Here is a 24,057-nt window from a genome sequence, read left to right on the forward strand (position 1 = left end):
TAATTATATTTTGATCAGCTGCCTGCTGATCCTATCTACCTCCACAGCTTCCTGGGGCTGCTTAAGCTAGAAGGTCACTAGGATTATTTGCTTTTAACCAATTGAAATGATCCATTCTACTTTCACCAAAGGCACCCTTCTTGTATGGAAGCATATAGTAAACAGTTGTTCTAAATTCAGCATAGACACTGCTTTGCTGATTCTGCGAGCATCAATCAAATTCTAGTTCTCTTCAGACTGCAGAGTCTCAGTTACTTTAGTGTCTTTTCATAAGGCAGCCACTCCAACCCCTTGGCTCTTTTGCTTAGCTTTCACAGTATATCCTAAGTTTCAAAGATCCCAGCTGCACACACACGGTGCTCAAGATGTGGGCACACTTTATACAGCAGCAAACTGATTCTTCCTGTCCTCACAATTCTTTCTGATGATGACAAATTTGGAGGGGCTTTTTTGGCTGCCACATCACATGCCCTTTGGTAGTAGTACTAAATTAGTCTAAAAGCCTGCCATTTTCACAGCCAGCTCATGACATTAGAGTCTATGCCCTTTCAAGATCATCAGACAGAACTTGAGCCTCTACCCCAGCCAGTGGCCACCCTGGGCACCCCAGCAGCTCCAGGAACCTGACCTACTGCAGTAGTAGAGTACAGCAGCTCACGTTGCTGTTACAAGTGGTTGTACCAGAGTTTAAATCCATCATTTTCATGGACTAAACTCACCTGTGTCCAGTAAAAAAATAAAATAAAATAAAATAAAATAAAATAAAATAAAATAAAATAAAATAAAATAAAATAAAATAAAATAAAATAAAATAAAATAAAATAAAATAAAATAAAATAAAATAAAATAAAATAAAATATTATCACTCAAAACTGGAGTTCCATGAGGTGATGAATGTGACAGGCCTTGATAGCCCCTGCTGATCTGAGACAACATCCTGATTCTGAAGCAGCTCAGTTACAAACTTGGCAGATTCTTTTTGTACCAACAGGTTTGAGTTTCCACATCACATATTCAGGCACATCCAGAAACTGATTGGGTCTGCTTTACCAGTTTTTCTAAAGTTCTTTCCTATACCTTTCCTGATTACTATACCCAAAGGACATTTCCCTGCAATTCCAATAGCAATGCTACCTTCCTTTTTTAATGTAAGCCTAAGGGCTTTTTCATTTTTGGATTCTTTATTGGCTTGGATCTTGCCTTGTACCAGACCTTGGCCACTGACCTTCCTTTTGTCTGAGCCACCAGCAGCTGGAGTCTGCCCCTGGCATTGCCACCAAGTGAAGGACAGAATCCATGCCTGGTATTTTCATTTCTGCCATATGGGGAGACAACAACCGTTACACTTGGGATTGGCTAGTGCACAGCGGAGCCTTGCCAGGCCAGCAGCTTGAACTCGGTGGCTGTGAGCTCCAATTCTCATACGTATTTGGCTATTCCTTCCATGTGACAACTCAGCCCCTTCTACTGCTTTTCAGCCATTTCTTCATCTGTTATTTATTGTCACTAATTGTTTATGTATACACACTCTAAACATCCACCTATATCCAGGCATAATTGATATCATTTGTTCAACCCTTACATTAAGCCACAAATTTTCAAATACCACTGCAACTTCTCAACTTGAAGATCTTTTTACATCGTATCCCATCTGTGGCACCACAGTTATTCTGCTATGATTAACCTGATTCATCTGTCTGCCATAAATGCTATCTCACATGCTACATCACTCATTTTAATAGTTATATGTAGCTTGGTCTCTTTTCTAGTTAATATATGCTTCTTGTAAGTAGCTCTCAGTTATATCATCATGAGATAACTGCTGAAATTAGTAGACCTCTTATTTCCAGTTCTATACATAAATTTATCCGTACACATGAATTCTATATGCAGATAAATTCTTGGTCTTTCTTGATAGCACTGCTTGGTCTCCTGCCGTCATTGCACATTCTACAGTTATCCCTTCCCTTCCCTTCTATTCCCTTTCCTTCCCTTTCTTTCTCTTCCCTTCCCCGGCAGTGCTAGGTTAATGGCTGAACTTGATGATTTTAGAGGTAGTTTCCAACCTAAATGTTTCTATGATTCTATCTAATCCTTGCTGGATAATCTGCACAAAGCTAGGAATTTATTTCCTCCTGATGTTATGCTTTGCATTCTGCTGAGGTCAAAGCAACAGCTGCTGTTTCCCAAAATGCAACCCTAAATCCATCTGGGCTCACATAAACCCTGGATTCACCACCCTGTTAATCTTGGGATGTGTCTCTGCTTTGTGATGTATCTCTGTTGGTAGAACTGTGGTGCCTGGCACCAGCACCACCCCATTATTGGGAAAACCCAGCTGAAGGGAAAAATCAACCACATTTCATGTCGCTCTGCAGATATCAACGAGTGCGAGCAGGACCCGCTGCTGTGCCGAGGTGGGATCTGCATGAACACAGATGGCAGCTTTGAATGTATCTGCCCGCCTGGACACGAGCTGACTTCTGAAGGGAACATTTGTGTAGGTAAGGTGATGGAAAGCTATGTTATGACCAGAGTCTGACCAAGGATAATGATGATGATAATGATGAAGGATAATGATGAGGATAATGAGACTTGAGTCTCGTACTAGGCCCATGCATTTTCTTCCAATCCCATGTATGTGTAAAACACACTCAACCAGGAAGTTCTGAGATGACTCCCAGGGTTTCACTGCATTTGTCTCTTGTTCTACCTGCTCTTCATTGAATACACAGAGCAGTGAGGTGCTGGTAAGGCGATGGCAGATCTGGGTTTTCTACTGGCTGCTATAGCTATATCTCTACCAGTAAATTAAATATTCTCTAGGCCTGAAGCCCCAAAATCTCTACCCGCACATATCCATACAACCAAGGTCTAACCTCCCAAGCAAGTTGGTGACATTCCAATTAGGAACAGTTCCTAGTCTCTTGTAATCTCTGAGAGTGGTCTAGGCAGTGTGAGGCAGTGTCAAGTGCTTGTTATGTGTTAAACAACCAAGTTGCAGTGCTCATTTGTAGCTTTGTTTAGACCATTTGCACAGCCATAACCTGCAAGCTGGCAATAAGTGTACAATCAAAAGGAACTTGCCTAGGGCAGTCTGAGCTGAGCTGAGTTCTAGCATGATCAGGAATCTGTGTTTCAGGCTCCTGGGAATCATAAACAGCACCAAGTAACGATGGGAGGAGGCAGTGAATTGCTGACTCAGAGAGGACAGAAGAATGAAGGTAGAGTTAAATCGGACCAGCCTGGGGCTGAGCCTAGGGACTGCAGGTCATGGCTCTGGGGAATCAGCCTGCTTTCTCTTCTCAGGACAGAAAGTACATGGGAGAGTATCAGGTCAGAAAGCAAGGACAAATTGAGATTGTAGGTCAGGGTACCCAGGGCTGTGTACCAAATGATGCTTGACATGGTAGCAGGATGGCTGGCTGCTCAAACTCTTCTCTCCACCACAGATATCAATGAGTGCTCTCTCAGTGACAACTTGTGTCGCAATGGACGCTGTGTCAATATCATCGGTACCTACCAGTGCGCTTGTGATTCGGGCTTCCAGGCCACACCAGACAGACAGGGCTGTGTCGGTGAGTACTCCACTTTGCCAAATCCTATGCCAAGACCCCAGTGTGCATCCAGGACCCTCCTGGCTTCATACCCCTTATGATGCTCAGCAGGGTGTCTGAATGTAAGTTAACATCAGGTGTGGGGGGAACCTCCTGCCTGTTGGCAAAGGGTTATCACCAACTATGAAACTTGTGAGATGGGAAGTGGTTGACAGTGAAGGCAAGAATGCTTTCACCTGGGCAGGGGAGCTTTGTTCCCTCTGCAGCAAGCCCATCACAAAGGCACCTTTCCCACCTCATTCTTGCATGCTGGCGCTGAATCTGAGCAGGTCTGCTGCAGTGCACGTATCCCAGGTGATGACTTAACTCGATGTTTGACTTCTCCCTTCTCCCCCAGACATTGATGAGTGCACCATAACCAATGGTGGCTGTGACACGCACTGCTCCAACTCAGAAGGCAGCTATGAGTGCAGCTGCAGTGAAGGCTATGCACTGATGCCAGACAAGAGATCGTGTGCAGGTGAGTGTTCAGCTTGGCTCTCATAGGTGCTGTCCCAGGGTCCTCTGCATCCACTGCCTGTCAGACATAGTGTGAGAGTGTGGGGGTCTCATTTTTAGGTCACTTCCAGAGAGCTGATTTCTCTGGACTAAGGTTTACTCTGCAGTGCTGTCAATTCACCTGGAGGGCTGGGTCAAGTTCTGGACTCCCCAGCACAAAAAAGGCAGGGATCTCCTGGAAGGAGCCCAGCGGAGGCCACAGAGATGATCCGGGGCCTGGAGCATCTCCCCTGGGAGGAGAGGCTGAGAGAGCTGGGGCTGGGCAGCCTTGGGAAGAGAAGGCTGAGAGGGGATCTGAGCAGTGTCTGGAAAGAGCTGAGGGGTGGCAGACAGAGGGACATGGCCAACCTCTTCTCAGGGCTCTATGGGGACAGGATAAGGGGCAGCGGCCACCAAATGGAGCCCAGGCAGTTCCACACCAACACGCAAAAGAACTTCTTCCCGGGGAGGGTGACAGAGCACTGGGACAAGCTGCCCAGGGAGGCTGGGGGGGCTCCTTCTCTGCAGATCTTCAAGGCCCGTCTGGACGCCTCCCTGGGCAGCCTGCTCTAGGGAACCTGCTTTGGCAGGAGGGTTAGGCCTGATGATCTCTGGAAGGCCCTGCCAGCCTCTACAATTCTGTGATTCTCTGATTCAAAGTCCAGCCCCTCCTTACAGGCCCCCCAGGCCTGTACATGACTTGTTACACAGCCCCTGCTGTGACTCCCTCCTGCCCCCTACTGCTCCCACAATACTCTTTCCCTGGCTCTTAACTTTTTAACTTAAGCAATGGTCTTCTCTCTCTAGATATTGATGAATGTGAGGATAATCCAGACATCTGTGATGGTGGGCAGTGTACTAACATCCCTGGGGAGTATCGCTGCCTCTGCTTCGATGGCTTCATGGCATCCCTGGACATGAAGACTTGTATTGGTAAGGACAAAGCTGTGCCCTGGGCACATCAACACTGTACCACGAGGTTGCTGGGGGAGGGAAGGAAGGAGAGAAGCAGAAGCTTGCTGCAAAGTCAGGACATGGTCCTTGTGGTGTTCAAAGCAAGCCCTTTTTCTTCTGCAGACGTGAATGAATGTGATCTCAACCCTAACATCTGCCTGCACGGCGAGTGTGAAAACACAAAGGGCTCCTTCATCTGTCACTGCCAGCTGGGCTACTTCGTCAAGAAGGGAACCACAGGCTGCACAGGTGGGAACACATCAGCACTGAAGCCCCAGAGTGCTAGTGGGAGCCCTCAAAAATACCTCCTGCAGCTGCCTTGGAGGAAACTCCATCTCTCTGATGGGGGATACTGTGGGCACCCCTGGGGCTGGTAGCCCCTCCTGGGCAGGCACACACTGGCACTAACGCAAGTTTCAGGCAGGGTGACACTTCCCTGGTTTATAGCCAAGCCAGGAAGCTGTCCTTCCTTTTGTCTCTATATTCCAGAAGGGAACAAAGATCAGCTCTTCAGCTCAAGGATACAACCCTAGGACAACATGTTCTTGGGGAAGCTGAGTTGCGTCATGCTCTGATATCCTTCCTTCTTGCAGACATTGATGAATGTGAGATTGGGGCTCACAACTGTGACATGCATGCCTCCTGCATCAATGTGCCTGGGAGCTTCAAGTGCAAGTGTCGCACAGGGTGGCTTGGAGATGGGCTGAAGTGCAATGGTGAGTTCTCATCCTAGGAGAGCATATTGGTGTGTCCAGGTGCTCTGTGGCTACCTGTGAAGGTTGGGCTGGCTTGGCTTACAATGGTCTTGAGCCCAAGGGGCCCTGCATGAGGATTTTTCAAAGTGCAGGTGCAGGATGAAGGGGGGCTGCAGGTGTTGCACTGTCAGGCTCTGTGACTATGTCTGGGAAGGATCCAAGTGATGGTGGTAGCAAGGGCATATGTTTGTGGGATGTGGAGTGTGTGTGTGTGATATTGAAATGTGTTTGGATGAATGTCAGATGGCAATGTGGCTGTACAGGGGGGTGTGGGTATGGGAGGTGTGTAGGGATGTGCTGGTGTATGTATGATGTGCTTATAAGAGTGCAGGACTCACTGGATCAATGTGTGCGGTATGTATAAAGGGATGTAAGGGTGTATGTGTGGGTATGTGTGTCTGAATTGACAGGGTGCTCTTCCCTTCCCAGACCTGGATGAGTGTGCAACTGAAGAGCACAAGTGCAACCTGAACGCCAACTGCATCAACACACCAGGGTCCTACCGCTGCGCCTGCCGAGAAGGCTTTAATGGGGATGGCTTCTCCTGCACAGGTAAGTCCCACAGACTCACTCAGCAGCAGGAATGTGGCTTGCGTGTCCTGAGGCAAAGGTCTCACCCCTCTCAAACTCCCCCAGCACCTGGCTGCCTGTATGGGATTTCCCAAACCAGATATCTTCCAAAACCCACTGCAGCCGGCCCTGCACCACAACCTGCTGATTTACCTTCAGCAGAGATCCACCTTCTTCTAAGATGGTGTTTGGGGAAGATTGAGAAGTATCTCAGCCCCCTCTTTGCAGCCTCCTAGCAGGGGGGTGGGAACAAGCTTGTGGCAATTTCCTGGGCAAGGTGGAAAAAGCTCCTATATTTGGGTAGACACCATTTCAGTCTCACACCTGACTCTCTCTAGATGTGGATGAATGTGCGGACAATGTGAACCTGTGTGAGAACGGACAGTGTCTCAATGCACCTGGGGGTTATCGCTGCGAGTGCGAGATGGGCTTCAATCCCACAGAGGACAGCAAGGCCTGCCAGGGTAAGTGCACAGAGTTTTGTTACCGACTTCAAGATATCCAGGGTTTACCTCCTTTCTGGCCTTTGCCTCTCCTCAGTACCATAACCACCTGATCCACTACTAAGCAAGACACATCATCTGGTGGTGCAAGGCTCCTGGGTTCTTGCAGGTAGTCAGAACCCTGACCATCAGTGCTGGGTACCCCATCGTCAGTGCTGAACTGTAGGCTCTGCTCTGACTCCAAGGTGCTATTCCCCAGGCTGGCAGCTCCAGGTGAGACCTACTCTTCAGACGTGTCAGCTCTTCCACTTCTAGGCCTTGGTCCCCAGCCTGCAGGGCTGGGCTAAGCTGAGGATTCAGGCAATATTTTGAGCAATCAACTAAACAGGAGTGAGGGGAGAAAGTATAGACACAGCATTCCTGGTTCTGCTCACCCAGGAGGTGATATCCCTCAGAACTAGAACCATCATGAGGACATGGGTTACCAAGTGGGTGACTAGGCTGTGGCTCTGCTTTGCAGAGAGCGGGAGAGTCCTGTCCTGTCCCTCACCTTGCCAGATCCTAAGTACCCAGCTCTCCCTCTCTTGCAGATATCGATGAATGCACTTTCCAGAATATCTGTGTCTTTGGGACCTGCCAGAACCTGCCTGGGATGTTCCGTTGTGCCTGTGATGATGGCTATGAACTGGACAGGAGTGGAGGCAACTGCACAGGTACAGGACTTGCATGTGTCCATTGGATGAGGATTACTGACCCATGGTACATACTCTCCTTGAATATTGTGTTCTGGGCTCCACAGTAGAAAAAGGATGTTAAGGTGCTTTAAAGCATCCAGATAAAGGTAACAAAACTGGTCAAAGGGCTGAAAGGCATGGCCTGTGAGGAGAGGCTGAGGACACTTGGGTTGTCTAGTCTGTAGAAAAGGAGGCCAAGAAGTGATCTGCTTTCTCTCTATGACTTCCTGAGGAGGGGAAGCAGAAATCGAGGTACTGATCTCTTCTCCCTGGTGACCAATGATAGGACATGAGGAAACAGCACAAAGCTATGCCAGGGGAGGTTTAGATTCAATATTAGGAAAAATTCCTTTACTGTGAGGATGCTCAAACACTGAAACAGACTTCCTAGAGAGGTGACTTGATGATCCATGCTTGTTGGTATTTAAGAGGCATTTGGATAATGCCCTCAATAATATACTTTAGCTTTTGGTTAGCCCTCAGGAGGTCAGGCAGTTGTACTGTCACTCAAGAAATTTTTACACAGGTTTATCTAGCAGCATTTTAAGATTTATTAATACTGACTGCATCAGTTGACAAAAACATCAGTGCGTGCTTGCAGCCCAGAAGGCCAACTGCATCCTGGACTGCATCAACAGAGTAGTGGGCAGCAGGTGGAGGGAGGTGATTGTCCCCCTCTGCTCTGCCCTTGTGAGGCCCCACATGGAGTGCTGCATCCAGGTCTGGGGCCTGGCACAAGAAGGACGTGGATCTGTTAGAGAGGGTCCAGAGGAGGGACAAAGATGATCAAGGGGCCGGAGCACCTCTCCTATCAAGAAAGGCTGAGAGAGCTGGGGATGTTCAGCCTACAGAAGAGAAGGCTCCAGGGTGACTTCATTGCGACCTTTCAGTACTTAAAGGGGACATATAAAAAAGATGGAGAGCAACTGTTTGCTCAACCAGATAATGACAGGACAAGGGGGAATGTTTTTAAACTAAATGAGGGGAGATTTAGAATAGAGATTAGGAGGAAATTCATCCCTCAGAGGGTGGTGAGACAATGGAACAGGTTGACCAGAGAGGTTATGGGTGCCCCATCCCTGGAAGTGTTCAAGACCAGGTTAGATGAGTGGTTTCTGTGGCAGTATTCATCTTTCTTTTCAGTCTTCATCTTTCCATCTTTTTAGACATCAATGAATGTGCAGACCCTGTGAACTGTATCAATGGCCTGTGTGTCAACACCCCTGGCAGCTACCTGTGCAACTGTCCACAAGACTTTGAGTTGAACCCCACTGGTGTGGGCTGTGTGGGTGAGTGGGGACCTGTCTAGTAAACACACTTTCCTGTCAAGAGCTTGGATGTTTTTCCTCCTGTGCACACAATTCTTTGCTTACTCACACAGTACTTTCTTTGCATAGATACCCGTGTTGGAAACTGTTTCCTGGACACCCAGGATCGAGGAGATGGGGGCATCTCTTGCAGTGCAGAAATTGGAGTTGGTGTCACTCGGGCATCTTGCTGCTGCTCACTGGGTCGTGCATGGGGTAACCCCTGTGAGCTTTGTCCTCCAGCCAACACAAGTGAGTTGGGAAGGCATCTGGGATGAACTGGATGGGCTGGATTGGCAGCACACAGCAGAAAGAAGGGGCTGTGTCCCTGTAGCTTCTCAGCTCAGGCTAGAGGTCCCAGGTCCAGTATTTGTTAGAATTATTACAGAGCAAAGGAAATGAGGGTGGAGAGGCTGACCCTGCTGTGCAAGGTTAGACACGTAGACCAAGGCTGGGGAAAGGTGGGGGGAGACCAGGCAGGCTGTAACTCAGGGGTCCAGACTGGAATCCTTTATTCCTTGTCACAAGGCTGGGGAATGTGGAATAACCCCATTCAGGACTGGGCGGGCAGAGCTGGAGAGGCTAAGTTGGCTTAGAGTGTGACAGGAGTCACACTGCTCCATCTGCACCTCAATCACCATCCCCATGCCCTGTTTCTCCTGGGTTTCCCCTGGGTTTCCCTCCCTGTCCTGTTTCACAGGAGCTTACTCAGCTCAGGACCCTCCTGACTGACTTTTTCCACAGCTGAATACAAGACCCTGTGCCCTGGAGGAGAAGGTTTCCGGCCCAACCCCATCACTGTCATCCTGGAAGGTAAGCCCAGCTGGCCATCCTGACCTTCACAAGGGGCTCAGGACCTAGGGGAGCCCAGCCATGGTTGAGCATCGTCTGCCACATCACCAGGCTGGTTAGTGCCTGCTGAGTGAGCCCTGACCACCCAAAGGATGGTAAATAGCAAATGAATGCTCAGACATGCTCCAGACACCTGACAGAGCTGCTTGGGTATCAGCAGGAGCTGCAGGCAGTGGGATCAACACGAGGGGGGGTCCTGGTTTGGGGACGCTCCCTGGTCTGGTCTGCCAGGTAGTGAACACCTCCTGGCTGCTCTTCCTCCACAGATATCGATGAGTGCCAGGAGCTGCCAGGCCTCTGCCAGGGTGGCAACTGTGTGAACACTTTTGGCAGCTTCCAGTGTGAGTGCCCCCTCGGCTACTACCTCAATGAGGACACACGCATCTGTGAAGGTAGCTGTACTGTGCTTGGTGTCTGTGGCACAAGTGTGTGCATGCATGTGTATGTGTGTGCAACAGAGTCATGGTTGTATCTGTGCTGGGCCTTCCCTTTGTGCTGTAGGAGTGGTTGGTAGAGTCTCTTCCCCTTTCTCTTCCACATTTACTGTTCTTTTCACAAACCCTGGCCCCTTTCTCTCTCCCAGCCTGGTCCCCGTGCCAGCTTGCACGTGCCCTGTGCCAGGCCTATCCATACCTCGTGCCAAGCCCATCCTCCACCCCACATCAGGCCTGTCTCTACCTGTGTGCAGTACTTTAACCTCCTGTCTCCTCTTGTTCGGCAGATATTGATGAGTGCTCTGCTCACATTGGGATCTGCGGCCCCGGGACCTGCTACAACACCCTCGGCAACTACACCTGTGTGTGCCCGCCTGAGTACATGCAAGTCAACGGAGGAAATAACTGCATGGGTATGGCATTATCCAAAACTCTGGGAAGGGGCCCAGCAGTGCCCTGGCTGTGCACTACTCGTGGATGGTGCTGTGGGCAGCATGATATGGGCAGTGTGGCTGAGTGGAAGGAGTGGGAAGTGCTGGGAGCAGGGGCTGGGACTCAGGGTGCCTGAATGCATCCCTGCCCCTACACCACACACGTTGCCCATGTCAGAGGATGTGCATTGCCACTGCCTGCTGTGGGACAGAGTCCAAAGCTCTCATTGAGCAGGGCTTCAGCCCATCACTGCAGCCACTTTGCTGGGCCTGTGCGTTACTTGCAGTCCCTGAGCACCAGGACAGGGCCATCTGACATATCCCTGGCAAGGAGCTCGCTCGGGCTTGCAGCACTTGTTCTGAGGGTGGGCACAAGACAATGACTATGCTGCCTTTGCAGACATGAGGAAGAGTGTGTGCTATCGCAACTACAATGACACATGTGAGAATGAGCTGTCCTTCAACATGACCAAGAAGATGTGCTGCTGCTCCTACAACATTGGCAAGGCCTGGAACAAGCCGTGCGAGCCCTGCCCCACACCAGCCAGCTGTAAGTCAAACTTCCTGGAAAGGCATCTGGAGATCGTGGCTACCCTCTTACTTTTCCATGCACTTTGAGACACAGGCACAGGGAGAGTAACAAAATAGTGGGGGAGAAGAAAAAGCATCATGGCTGGCAGACAGTGCCTACAGGTGTGAACGCTATGGGGACATGCACGTGCATGCATGTCTTTGTGTGTATGTGCCAGTGTGCGTGTGTATGTGTAGATGTGTCTGTGCTCTGCAGTACATGTGTAAGCTCTCTGCCCTGTGCCATAGACATGCTCTGCATTCCCCATGTGCCAGTCCCTGAGATTCCTGTTCAGGCACCATGCAGATCCCCTCCGACCTGTTACATCCTCTCTCTGCTCACTCCAGCCATTCTTGGCCCTCATCCCTCTCACTCCTCACTGGCTGCCCAGCAGGCATGGCCATGACTGTGGTGTTTCCCTTCCAGCTGAGTACCAGATCCTGTGTGGGAACCAGGCCCCTGGCTTTATCATCGACATCCACACAGGGAAGCCAATTGGTGAGTACAGCCAGCCCCTTCTGTCCCCACACGTGTGCTGCCAGGCCTGCTCTCTCTACCCTTCTACTTTCTTCCCACAGCGTCTGTGAGCACGTTTGCTTCCATTCCCTCAGCAAATTAAGCCTTGAGTAGAAGAGAGAAGGGAAAGAGGTGGCAAACGTGATTGCAAGCAGTTCACCAAGCCTTCAGGATTGTGTCCAGAGTGCCTGGGCTGCTCAGAGCTCTCCACATTTGCAGTTGTCTGTTGGTCTCAGTGCTACCTGGACAGACGGGTGGCCAGTGACCATAGACAGTAGTCTGTAGCCAGGTAGATCTAGAATTCACATGTGATAGACCTGGCACTTGTCTATGGCCTGTGCTAGCAGCACAGGCATTACAATCTCAGGGTGCTGAGAGCTGAGATTTCAGGTTTGTATTTTGGTAGATGGAAAGTCAGAGGTGCTGGTGAAAGTTATGGAATTTGCGGAGTGTCTATGGAAGTTCTGCAGTCCAAGCAAGAACTTGAAGCATGGGCCATGCTACAGAGGTTGTCAGTCACTTGTGTGGGGCTGCAGGGCTGGCAGGCCTGGTGGTAGATTGTACTGAACACAGAGATAAGAGTCAGGGCCCCTCAAGCCCTCTCAGTATTTCAGAGGCTTCCCTGAGCTTCCCAGTTCCAGCCTGGTCCCACAGCCTGAGCTAGTGTCTATTGTACTACAGAAGTATACTCGGAGAAAGCAAGGTGGATGTCTTCAGTAGGATCCCTCCTAACATGTGCTGTGCAGGCTCTGCCAGCAATCCTCTGGCTCCTGTGACTTACAGTCGTGTGGCTCTGTTGGGTAGGCAGAATTATGCAGAGCAGTCCTTGCCTGGCACTATCTGCAGGATCCAGTACTAATCCTGCAAGATTTGTCCCACTGGTTGCCTTGTGGCCGTTCCCTGTTAATCTTCTTTGTAGAATGAACAAGGGCAATAGTATTCCAGTTATGGGGGATGCTTTCTTCCTTTCTGCCTTCCTGGTTTGATGACAGATGTTATCTGTGTCTAGATATCGATGAGTGCAGTGAGATCCCTGCTATCTGCACGAATGGTGTCTGCATCAATCAGATTGGCAGCTTTCGGTGCGAGTGCCCCATTGGATTCAGCTACAACAACATCCTGCTCATCTGTGAAGGTAACAGAACAGCCAGGACAGTGCTCCCAAGGATGCCTATGGGGGTGGGGGGGCTCAGCATAGCACTAGCATCTCCCCAGGTCATGGGGCATCAGGGTCAGGGCTGTCAGCCCTGATAGAATCCTCACGTTCTCAGCCTTCTTGAAATTATTTGACTTTTCTGCATCAAATCTTGGACAAAAAAAAAAATGCTGGTTTTTATGAATGTTCCTTTCTGGTTTTCTCCTCTTCTGGTTTTAGTGCTTTTGTTTGTTTGTTTTCTTTTTTTTTTGTTTGTTTTGTGGTTTTTTTAGTGTTTGTAAATGCTATTGTTTAAAAGAATTGAATTATACCTAAAATACATTATTTTATTACAAAGCAATAGAAAAATGATGAATATTAACACTAGTTGGAACAAACCACAGGTAACAATTCAGTTGATTCCAATTAGCCCCTCCAGCCCTACCAGGATAACGCCTGGTGAGTTGTTGGCACTCTGCACAGTCAAGGTGTGCACTTCTCTCCTCCCACAGACATTGATGAATGCAGCAGCGGGGAGAACCTCTGCCAGCGTAATGCTGACTGCATCAACATCCCCGGCAGTTACAGGTGTGAATGCTCAACTGGATACAAGCTGTCGCCTAGCGGAGCCTGCGTGGGTAAGATGGGAGCTGTTTGCTACCTATTCTAGAGGCACATGTGGGAGGTGCTGACCCCCCTAGGCTATTCATCTGGCTTTGCAGACCACCCTGTGTGGACCCAAGGAAGGACAGGATGAAGGATATGCCAGACCCATGCACTGGTTCCTGATCTTTTGTCAGGCTTGGGAGCCTGTGCTGTGATTATGGGATGCCTACACTTCTAGAATAATTCCAAGGGACTGTGGGCCCCTGGGGGTGAAAAAGGATCTCTGTGAATTGCAGCTTTAGTTTGGCAGCTCAGGCATTTGCTTTAATGAAACACTTCTTTAGAGACTGCAGATCAAAAAATCTTCTTGCTTGTTCTCCGTGAAGAGCCATCTCTCTGAAAACTCAGATCCCATTCTGCAGCGCTGTTGCTCACAAACACAGCAAGCAGGGGTCTGCAAACAGTTAGCACCTCGACTTCTCCCATTTGGCCCATCCCTTCTGCTCACTGGTGCCCACTTTGCTCTGTTTTAGGTCGCAATGAGTGCCAGGAGATACCCAATGTCTGCAGCCACGGGGACTGTGTTGACACCGAGGGCAGCTACATCTGCATCTGTCATAACGGCTTCAAGGCCACCGGGGAGCAGACCATGTGCATGGGTCAGTGTGACTGCCCCAGCCCTGCACTGTCCTTTTGAGTGACTCACGGTGTCAGGATGGACGGGAGCTCTCCCCAGCACCTGCTGGGTAGTGCCAAGGATGTGGCCACTGTGTCCTCTTAATCTCAGGCTGGCCTTGCAAAACCATAGACATGTGCAGCTCTCTGGACCCTGTCTGCGCATCCAAGACAGTGTCTCTCAGCTCACATCGCCCCTCAATCAGCTGTGTCCTTTTCCCTGCAGATATTGATGAATGTGACCGGCAACCCTGTGGAAATGGGACCTGCAAGAACACGGTTGGCTCCTACAACTGCCTTTGCTTCCCTGGCTTTGAGCTAACACACAATAATGACTGCATGGGTGAGTTACGCACAGTCCCAACCACACGGGTAATGGATGACTGGTGTCATCTGGCAAGAGCTGAGGGGCATTCACTGGGTGTCACACAGGGGCATGCAGGGGGTGACTCTGGGTGCCACATGGCAGCTGTTATCCTGTCAGTGGCTATCGGGGTAGTTGGACATGTTACCAGTCAGAGATAAGGGGCTGGTCAAGGTGGTACACTGACACTCACGCTGTGCATATCTCTTCCCACTGTTCTTGTCGTTTCCCCCCCACAGACATTGATGAGTGTTCATCCCTGGTGGGACAGGTGTGTCGAAATGGCCAGTGCATCAATAGCATCGGCTCCTTCCAGTGCCTGTGCCAAGAGGGTTATGACCGGACCCCTGATGGGAAAAACTGTGTAGGTGAGTGTATGGGGAGCAGGCTAGTCCTCAGTGAGTTATGCTGTATGCTGGCATGGCTGGCATGGTGTAGTGCTAAGATACCTGGTCCCCAGCTGGTCTACCTAAAGGTATTCCCATCTGAGGCGAATGGACTCGCTCACAATGCCCCAAGTCCCATCAAGTCAAAGCATTGTCATTTGACTGCCAATGGAAAGCTGGATTGGACCCCACTACGCCTGTGTCTCAGTTCCAGCAATGCCAGGAACAGTCATGCGAGCCCCTTGCAACCAGCTGAGACCTGCAGACAAAGAGGGCAAATATTGTCTTGTCCATGCTCCTAAAGCATGCAGAGTCGTACCAGTGTACCAGAGAACTACCCTGCAAGGCAGGACTGGTTTTGCTTGAGATGGTCCCAGCGCTGGTGCAGCCTGTGGGGCTCCAGGGACAGACAGGCACGTTGTACCCCGGTTATTTATGCCCACCACACTGCAGAAAAGGTACCCTCCACCTGAATTCTCAGAGCTGAGCACAGACTACCATTGCTTATTTCCTCTCCTCTGCAGACATCAATGAGTGTGTGAGCCTGCCTGGGACCTGCTCCCCCGGCACCTGCCAGAACCTGGAGGGATCCTTCCGCTGTATCTGCCCCCCTGGGTATGAAGTGCAGAACGACAACTGCATTGGTAATGTTGGCTCTCTGCCTCCTCCATTCTTAGCACAGCATGTGGTCACCTTGGGCTATTCCCAGAGCAACAATATTCTTCCTGGGTGGGCTGGGGCATGCATCACCACCCCCAAATATCCTCCTGAAAGCAACTGGGCACAGAGCAAGGCAAGGCCTGCTGCCAGGACAGGAGAGGGTCAGTGGTTTTGCTGTACCCTGACCTCTTCAATTGTCCAATTTGCCCTGAAGGTGGGTTAAAGGGTAAAGCCAAGCTTCCCATCCCCAAAAGGGGTGAGACCTGTGAGCAACAGAGCTCCCCAAACATCCTGACTTCACCTGGTTTTAATGTAATGAGCAAAGAAGCGACCTTTGGCTGCTCTGTAAGTAATCCATCTGCAATGGTCCCAGATATCAATGAATGTGAGGAGGAGCCCAACATCTGCCTCTTCGGGACGTGCACCAATACTCCTGGCAGCTTCCAGTGTGTTTGCCCTCCTGGCTTTGTGCTGTCTGATAACGGACGACGGTGCTTTGGTGAGTGTGGCTCTGCCTGCAGGATGGTGGGGAAGTACAGGACATGGTAAATGTTAGGACAAGAGGGAATGGCCTCAAGTTGCACCAGGGGAGGTTCAGGTTGGATGTTGTGAAAAATTTCTTCTCAGAAAGAGTGCTTAGGCTCCCAGGTTGCCCAGGGAAGTGGTGGATTCACCATCCTTGCAGGTGTTTTAAGAAAAGGGTAGATGTGGTACTTAGGGACATAGTTTAGTGGGCAATATTGGAGGTAGGGGGATGGTTGGACTAGATGATCTTAGCAGTCTTTTCCAACCTGAATGATTCTATGGAACACAAACACCACAGATAGAGTCAGGAGCTGGCAACAGCACTATTGCTGCCTGCTGTGCCCCCATAGGGGTGTGCTCAAGACAGAAAGTGTTGGGGAGGAGGTGGGAAGGGAGGCATGATAATAAAATATCATGGTTTGCCACCAGTTCATGCACAGCTCCAGGACAACTTGGTGTCTCTGAGCCAAAATTAAGGGGGGTGTGGGCTGCTCCCTTCCTCTGCAGCAGCACTGCCTGCCTCTAGAGTCATCCTGGACACAAGTGTCCAGAAGAGGACCTTCCTCATTCTGAAGGGGAAAGGGGAGGATGGCATAACCACTGGATGTCTGCAATGCCCTGTGCATCTCCCTGTCCTTCCACAGACACTCGGCAGAGCTTCTGCTTCACTCGTTTTGACAATGGGAAGTGCTCTGTTCCAAAAGCCTTCAACACCACCAAGGCTCGGTGTTGCTGCAGCAAGATGCCAGGAGAAGGCTGGGGAGACCCATGTGAGCTGTGCCCCCAGGAAGGAAATGGTAGGTGTGCTGGGCCCTAGCTCATGGGAGATGTGTCTGTGTGGTTCTCCAACATGAGCAGTATGGGGAAAGTGTGCAGGTTAGGCCAAACAACCTGCAATGAGAGCTATCCAGCAGAGTGCTCTCCTTCGTCTCAGGAATACTGCTTTGAAACCTAGTCACCTTTACTAGATTTACTAGATTGCAATATTCCCTGAGCCTCCAGCAACCATAGTCAGGTTACTGGGAAATGGATTGCTTATTTCTGTTTTGGATTTGCTCTCACTTCTTGGTGGAACTTTAGATAAGGGAAAAGCATCTCAGTGCTTCCAGATGCAAGGCAGGCAAAGGTGTTTCCCATACAGCTCTGAGAATGGAAGCATCTCTAAGCATATCTCACTTCTCTACTTTATTCCAGTTGCCTTCCAGGAGCTGTGTCCTTATGGTCATGGAGCCATCCCAGGCCCAGGTGACACCCGAGAAGGTAAGGTCTGATCTAGGGATGAGAAGAAATGTGTCCTGTGGGTGTGAAGTGTAGAAGCAACCAAACTTAGGCTATCTGGAGAGTAGTTTGGGTGGGTGTCCTCCCAAGCTCATCGTCTCTGCTCACCAGCACAGTCACCAGCCCTGGAGAAGACAGATGTTTCTGGCCACATGCTCACATGAGGTTTCATTGCCTTGGTTTCCCTTCTAGATGTGAATGAATGCTCGGAGAACTTGGGTGTCTGCATAAACGGGGCCTGCATTAACACTGATGGCTCCTTCCGCTGTGAGTGCCCCTTTGGGTACAACCTGGATTACACAGGAGTCAATTGTGTAGGTAAGGGTCTGAGTGGGGAGCACCGCTCCCTCTTGCATTTCTCCTCCTTATGTTAAAGTCTATGATCATGCGCATGTGTGAAAAGAAGGATTTTTGAATTTACTTCTCCCCTGTCCCTTCCTTTTTTATGCCTGGCTCCTGACTTTGCTGGGCCTTTTTGAATGCTCTGCCTGCGTCTTTTGTATGTAACTCATCCTCTTAACGTGGTCCTGGCTTCCTTCAGATACAGACGAATGCTCCATTGGCAACCCCTGTGGGAATGGTACCTGCACCAACGTGGTGGGAGGCTTCGAGTGTGCTTGTGACGAGGGCTTTGAGCCAGGTCCCATGATGACATGTGAAGGTAACACTGCTGTGGGGCTGCCTTCATCCCCCATTGCACAGCTCTGGGGTGAGAGGTGGGAGAAACCAAGTAAACACCTTCCTTCCTTCCTTCCACTATCCCTTTAGCTTGGATAACACTCTCCCAGCCAGATTTGGACTCTGGAGTCTTTCACTTACCAAAGTCATGTTACATTACTCCATCCTGGCTGGGAGATGTAAGGAAAGAGCTGGAGTGAGGAGTGAGGAGTCCATGGGTTTCCTGCTCCAGCTTCCTTCCCAGATGATGGGTTTTGCTCAAACTTTCAGAGCCAGTCTGGCTGAGATCTGGGAGAATGCTTCCCACAGACAAACTGGCAAGGATCACTGACACAGTTTTTGCTTTCTCTGTCACACAAGATGGGTATTTTACCTGGGAAATCCCCAGCCAGTGAAGAATGGTGGACATGTACGGCTGATATAACGAGTCTTCATAGCTCTTGTGGGACACACTGCAACTGTGGTCTTCTAGTCTTGGTTTGTTGGGTGTTAGTGTCACGTAGAAAAGTGTGAAGCAGATATCTGGGGAGTCCCTTTTGTCCTTAACGAGGTTTTTATTCTTCCCTGATGGTCCTTGCAGTCCCCTGCTCCTTTTCCAAAATTCTCACATTTCTACAGACTCTGGGGCCAGCAAGGGCCTTACTCTCTTTGGTAAATCTGTGCCTAGCCCCGAAAGTGGCAATGGTTCCCACAGGGTCCTTCATCCACCTGCTTCCATAGGCACCTGTGCACAAATTGGCACCTGTGCACCCCAGAAAACCACAGCTGTATCTAGGCTGTGTGCATGTCCCCACTTCATCGCTGCCTGGGTGAGTGAGCAGCAGTCAGGTCAGCCTCCAATGGACAGTGCAGAAAAGCTGCCTGGTCCCCATCTCCATGTACATCACAGCCTGTCCCCCTTGGCTTCCTCTGAGACCGGAGCCCAGGGTGAGTGCTGGAGGCCTACCTGAAGGCAGGAGCTGCCTCACCAAGGAGCCAGGTCCCTGTCTCCATTGCAGTTGGCTCAAACACCGTGCATCTGTCCTGCAACAGCAGACCATGACAGGAAGCCTTGGTGAAGCCCAGAAAGTTCTCATGAGATGCCTGCCCAGGGGGAGAGTCTTCATGGGGAGGTCCACTGACATTACTGTCTGGCTGATCCCATTCAGAGCACAAAGTCATGATCTCTCCTCTCTTCTGCCTCCCAGATATTAATGAATGTGCACTGAATCCCCTGCTGTGTGCCTTCCGCTGCATCAACACCTTTGGCTCCTACGAGTGCACTTGTCCATCTGGATACGCCCTCCGAGAAGACAGAAGAATGTGCAGAGGTAAAATACCCCTTCCGCAGCCATCTGGGTCCATTTGGGTCCCACACGCTCCCAAGAGCCCAGCCCTTAGCCTGTCTCTGGTGCTGTACAGAGAGAAGGCAGGACTTCTGGGATGGTGTCTCTTGGCTTGTGCTCACTCTCACATCTACCCTGGTGTCTGTGCTATGTGCCAGCCAGCCTTGACCATGGCAGTAGGGATTGACAGAGCACTGCAGATGTGAGCACTCAGTCTTTAGCTGCCCCCACAGTGGTGTAGATATGGAAGGATGAACATGGTCTCATAAAGTTCTCCATTGCAGATCTGGATGAGTGTGTAGAGGGTCTGCACGACTGTGAGTCTCGAGGAATGCTGTGCAAGAATCTCATCGGCACCTTCATGTGCATCTGCCCACCAGGAATGCAACGCAGGCCTGATGGAGATGGCTGCACAGGTACCAAGGACCGGGCTGGGAGGGTTTCACAGTGGAGCTGTAGACCATCCTAGGTGGAGACCTGGGGCTGCCCATTATCTAGCTTTCATTTATATCCTGTCAAACACATTCTTTCTGGGGTTCCCCATGGGTGAGAAGTTCTTGTTTTACTAGATGGCTGCACACCCTGCTCATCAGTGGACCCATTTGTTTCAACACAGGATGACACATTGCACCTAGTGTCCTTTTTCCTGAATTTTTCCATGTCTGTGTCAAGCTTCTTTGCACTGAGCTGCTTTTGGAAGGGCCAGTGCTGGCTAACCCAGATAGTGTTAGGTACAAAAGGAACAGGCATTGTGCCCAGATCCACTCCTGGTCTGGCAGCTCAGCCACTTGCAGGTGGAGAATGTGCAAACCAGGGCTGTTATGGGGGATGTCTGGGGAAAGTGAATGTATTTCTCATTCAGGAGAATGTGGGAGTGTTCCTTGGCAGTTATGTGAGGGATTTTCAAACTGAGTGCTAGCATGGGAACTCATGGAAAGCTGCAATTTGTCCTGGGCCTTGCTGCAGCTCTTCATGGCTCCTTCCTTCCTAGATGAGAACGAATGTCGCACCAAGCCTGGAATCTGCCCCAACGGCCGCTGCATCAACACAGTGGGAAGTTACCGCTGCGACTGCAATGAAGGCTTTGAAGTCAGCCCCTCTGGCACGGAGTGTATCGGTAATTACCATGTCCTGGTGGGTCTTGAGCAGTCTCTTCTTAGTAGTAGGTGGCGCTTTTCAGGTGCTTTGGGATATCGGAGGAGAATTTGCCCAAGTGAATATTTGAAAATGTTGAACTACTTCATCTATCCCAGAAAGTGGGAGCTGTCATCCTCGGGTCAGGCTGCAATTTCGAACAGTGCCAGGGAGTGTTTCTGAGTACAAGAGATGACAAAGTCTGTGAAAGGACACTTGGAAAGGATAGAGTCAGGGACTAGCCTGGACACCCAGGTCCCGGCCTACAGGCAATGGCCTGGGTTGCCCAAGAAGACGGGTTGCTGGGGCATCACCTTTGCCTTTCACATTGTCCAAAGCACCCTAGCTCCACGCTGGAATTGACACAGGCAGGACAGGTTGCTCTGTTATCCCCGATGCTGACATTGTCTCACATCCTGAACTTGTCTCCCCACTCTCTCTATCCAGACACCCGCCAGGGATTCTGCTTCACTGAAGTACTGCAAACTATGTGCCAGATGTCCTCCACCAACCGCAACCTGGTCACCAAATCTGAGTGCTGCTGCAACAGTGGGCGCAGTTGGGGTCCCCAGTGTGAGCTCTGCCCCCTTCCTGGAACTGCCCAGTACAAGAAAATGTGTCCTCATGGTCCAGGGTACTCTACCGATGGGAGAGGTGAGCTGGGGGCCAAATCAACTTTATTGCAGAGAGGAGAAAGCAGAGACATGGGTACAAGCAGAATTCCACTGGAAACTGACTGGGACAACTCTACACAGTGCCTGAGCAGACAAGATGCCTCTGTGACGTTATTTAATCTCTGGCTCTCAGGGAGGGCCTGAGTTGCCCTGGCAGAGTGTAGTCACAGGAACATGGGGACCAAGACAGCATTGGCACTAACAGGTCCTTCTCTCCCTCTCGCAGACATTGATGAGTGCAAGGTACTGCCCAACCTCTGCAAGAATGGGCAGTGCATCAACAGCATCGGCTCCTTCCGCTGCCACTGCAAGCTGGGCTACACCGCAGACATCACAGGCACAGCCTGCGTGGGTAAGTCAGAAGAAGGAAACCCATTCTTCCCGTGATCTGCAGAGGTACCTTCCAACCTTGACCATTCTGTGACTGTAATTGCTCTGTACAGCCCTTGGTCTTGGCAGGCCTTCCTCTTCCCCTGCTTTTCAGCATGCAAAGAAAGGGTCCTGTAGCCCCCACCTGGGTCCTGGTCGCCACCTCTGCCCCTACTGCCCTGTGTATAGATGGCAGGGCTCTGCAGACTTTGTCCTATTGTATTGCAATACATAAAGGTCATCCCTCCCTGCTGTTTAACTCTATAATACCCAGGGTCCTTATTTTCTCCCGCTGACTACAGGGGTCACAGGGACATGGGGGTGCAGGGGGTAGGTGTGTGAAGGTGATGCAGAGACGAAGGTTTGTGAACAGCCAGATCTTTCACTGGCAGACCAACAGGCTCTAGCCAGCCTGAGTGCCACTTGGGGAATCCAGATGTTGATGTAAAAGGCATCCCTGGAATCATAGCTGCAGGTCTCTGGGAAATGATAGGAAATAGGAATAGGAAATGAAGAGGAGGAAGATGTGCCACACTTCCAGTGTTGAGACAGTGTTCAGGACCATGCCAGCAGCTGTGTCCTAGGTACAGAGTGGAAAAGAGGTCTCGGTTCCCAGAAACCAAGCTGTGTGTGAAGGGCAGATACGACCTTGAGCACCAGGTCAGGATTCTTCTCTGAACATCTGGGACCTTTCTCCAGCTCTTTGCCATCCATCCAGCCTTGCTCAAAGCTATGGGCCATTTTCAGAGCCCATTGCTGCCACTCCCTGTGGGGCAGAGGTGACAGCCCCCAGAAATAGGGGCCTGACGCCATCCCTGATGTTTCTGGTACTCAGGAGGAGCACACCCATCTCCTCAGCCAGGAGGGAACTGGGCAAGATGCACTCAGATACACAGGGTCACACCACACTGCATGTCTGAGCAGGGAGGTTATTCAGCCCTTTTCCTTAGGAGATCTCCTAGATTTGTTGTGCTGGCTTCAACAGGGGTGCTCCCTCAAAGCCTCTGTCTCTGCTCCTCTGCTTACCTGCTTCCTGAAGAGTGGAAAAGATGTATTTGTCTGGGGCAGGGAGTAGGGACCCCATGCAAAAGATGCATTTGTCTGGGGAGCCCATTCAACAGCACAAACTGTGAATGCTTTGTCTTGTGTCTCTCAAATTCAGATCTGGATGAATGTAACCAGTCTCCTAAGCCATGTAACTTCATCTGCAAGAACACAGAGGGCAGCTACCAGTGCTCATGTCCCCGAGGGTATATTCTACAAGAAGATGGGAAAATCTGCAAAGGTATTCACCCAAGAGAAGGATGCAGCAGAGATCCTGTCTCATCAGCTTGGAGACTTGGAGACTGCAAGAGCTGATTAACATGTGACAGACCAGTCAGGTCCTTTTGTTCAGACACAGGACAAGGCTAGGGAAGGAGAAAGGTGCCCTCCTGAACTGATTTCATCCCTCTACAAACACTAGACATAAAAAAAAATACTCCTTGCCCCTTCCTACAGATTGCACAGCCTATTGCGAGTTCTGCTGAGTCCCAGGAGCCTTGAACCAGTGTGTATCTATCCTACAAGTGGGTTGGGCATGTCAGAGTCACCATAAGGGCTTCTCCTTGTGCTGCCATCAACCAGGCTGGGGTTTTGCCCACCTCTCCCAGTGCTGATATTTCAGGCTGCAAGTAAGGTGGTCTGAGAGTCTGGGAGGGTCTGGGGCTTGGGGCTTGCAGCAGAGACAGAGAAAAATCTGGCTCCTAAATATATCTGTATGCAATCAGAAGTCGAGGTGGGGAGAAGCTCCCTGGACTTGAGATTCTCATGCGAGAACTTTGTGTGTGCTGTTCTGAGGCTGGTCCATGTCAGGTCCTGGTCTGCCCAGGCCCACTGTATATGCCCAGAACCACCATGTGTATGCAGGTGTCTTTGACTCAGACACCAAAGATCAGCGATCTCAGTAAAATAAATTGAAACACATGTTCTTATGCTTTTTACTTTAGACTTGGATGAATGTTCCACCAAGCAGCACAACTGCCAGTTCCTGTGTGTGAACATTATTGGAGGATTCAACTGCAAATGTCCCCCAGGCTTCACTCAGCACCACTCGTCCTGCATTGGTGAGTAGAAGAAGCATTCACTACTATGCTGTGCAGCACCACAAGTGTGCCTGGGGGCTTAGCTTCAACCCCATCAGAGACTTACCTGCCCCTCTCCAGCCAGCCTGGAATTGTGCATCTGACTTGTCTCTGTTATTGAGGCTGAGCTAAGTACCAAGATGCCAAGCAGCTCTCCATAAAGCTGCACTGTCCTTGGGGCTGGACTTATAGGCAGCTGTCGGTGTTTTGCAGACAATAATGAGTGCACAGCTCAGCCCTCTCTGTGTGGAGCCAAAGGACAGTGTCTGAACACACCAGGGAGCTACAACTGCGAGTGTCAGAAAGGATTCTCCCTGGACAGCTCTGGTGTCAACTGTGAAGGTGGGTCTTTGTCTCTGGAATTTGACAGAAATATGTTCCATATGGAAGAGTTCCTAGTTCACTCACAGACTCCAGGGTAGCTCTGCCCAGACAAGAAGGGTCCACTCCTTACTGTGGGAGCC

The 24,057-nt window shown here is 50.3% G+C and overlaps 1 protein-coding gene across 1 annotated transcript in view; it reads left to right on the top strand.

Moving 5' to 3' along the window:
• LOC309887776 (fibrillin-2-like) overlaps positions 1-24,057 on the top strand; it is a gene marked incomplete at its 5' end in the record, with an annotated part of 113,814 nt that overhangs the window by 85,998 nt on the left and 3,759 nt on the right. Inside the window, 35 exons of the mRNA XM_082779736.1 lie at positions 2,379-2,504; positions 3,453-3,578; positions 3,955-4,077; positions 4,902-5,027; positions 5,172-5,297; positions 5,642-5,764; positions 6,233-6,355; positions 6,712-6,837; positions 7,407-7,529; positions 8,717-8,839; positions 8,948-9,109; positions 9,602-9,670; positions 9,976-10,101; positions 10,431-10,556; positions 10,975-11,124; positions 11,572-11,643; positions 12,671-12,796; positions 13,309-13,434; positions 13,936-14,061; positions 14,304-14,420; positions 14,681-14,809; positions 15,352-15,471; positions 15,861-15,986; positions 16,657-16,809; positions 17,207-17,272; positions 17,483-17,608; positions 17,832-17,951; positions 19,156-19,278; positions 19,578-19,709; positions 20,285-20,410; positions 20,875-21,081; positions 21,328-21,453; positions 22,633-22,755; positions 23,459-23,575; positions 23,807-23,935. Coding sequence (XP_082635862.1) covers positions 2,379-2,504; positions 3,453-3,578; positions 3,955-4,077; positions 4,902-5,027; positions 5,172-5,297; positions 5,642-5,764; positions 6,233-6,355; positions 6,712-6,837; positions 7,407-7,529; positions 8,717-8,839; positions 8,948-9,109; positions 9,602-9,670; positions 9,976-10,101; positions 10,431-10,556; positions 10,975-11,124; positions 11,572-11,643; positions 12,671-12,796; positions 13,309-13,434; positions 13,936-14,061; positions 14,304-14,420; positions 14,681-14,809; positions 15,352-15,471; positions 15,861-15,986; positions 16,657-16,809; positions 17,207-17,272; positions 17,483-17,608; positions 17,832-17,951; positions 19,156-19,278; positions 19,578-19,709; positions 20,285-20,410; positions 20,875-21,081; positions 21,328-21,453; positions 22,633-22,755; positions 23,459-23,575; positions 23,807-23,935 — 4,368 coding nt within the window. The remainder of the gene's footprint in view (positions 1-2,378; positions 2,505-3,452; positions 3,579-3,954; positions 4,078-4,901; positions 5,028-5,171; positions 5,298-5,641; positions 5,765-6,232; positions 6,356-6,711; positions 6,838-7,406; positions 7,530-8,716; positions 8,840-8,947; positions 9,110-9,601; positions 9,671-9,975; positions 10,102-10,430; positions 10,557-10,974; positions 11,125-11,571; positions 11,644-12,670; positions 12,797-13,308; positions 13,435-13,935; positions 14,062-14,303; positions 14,421-14,680; positions 14,810-15,351; positions 15,472-15,860; positions 15,987-16,656; positions 16,810-17,206; positions 17,273-17,482; positions 17,609-17,831; positions 17,952-19,155; positions 19,279-19,577; positions 19,710-20,284; positions 20,411-20,874; positions 21,082-21,327; positions 21,454-22,632; positions 22,756-23,458; positions 23,576-23,806; positions 23,936-24,057) is intronic.

Source organism: Aythya marila (genome assembly GCF_965140915.1).
Source record: "Aythya marila genome assembly, chromosome: 27".
Classification (NCBI taxonomy): Eukaryota; Metazoa; Chordata; class Aves; order Anseriformes; family Anatidae; genus Aythya; species Aythya marila.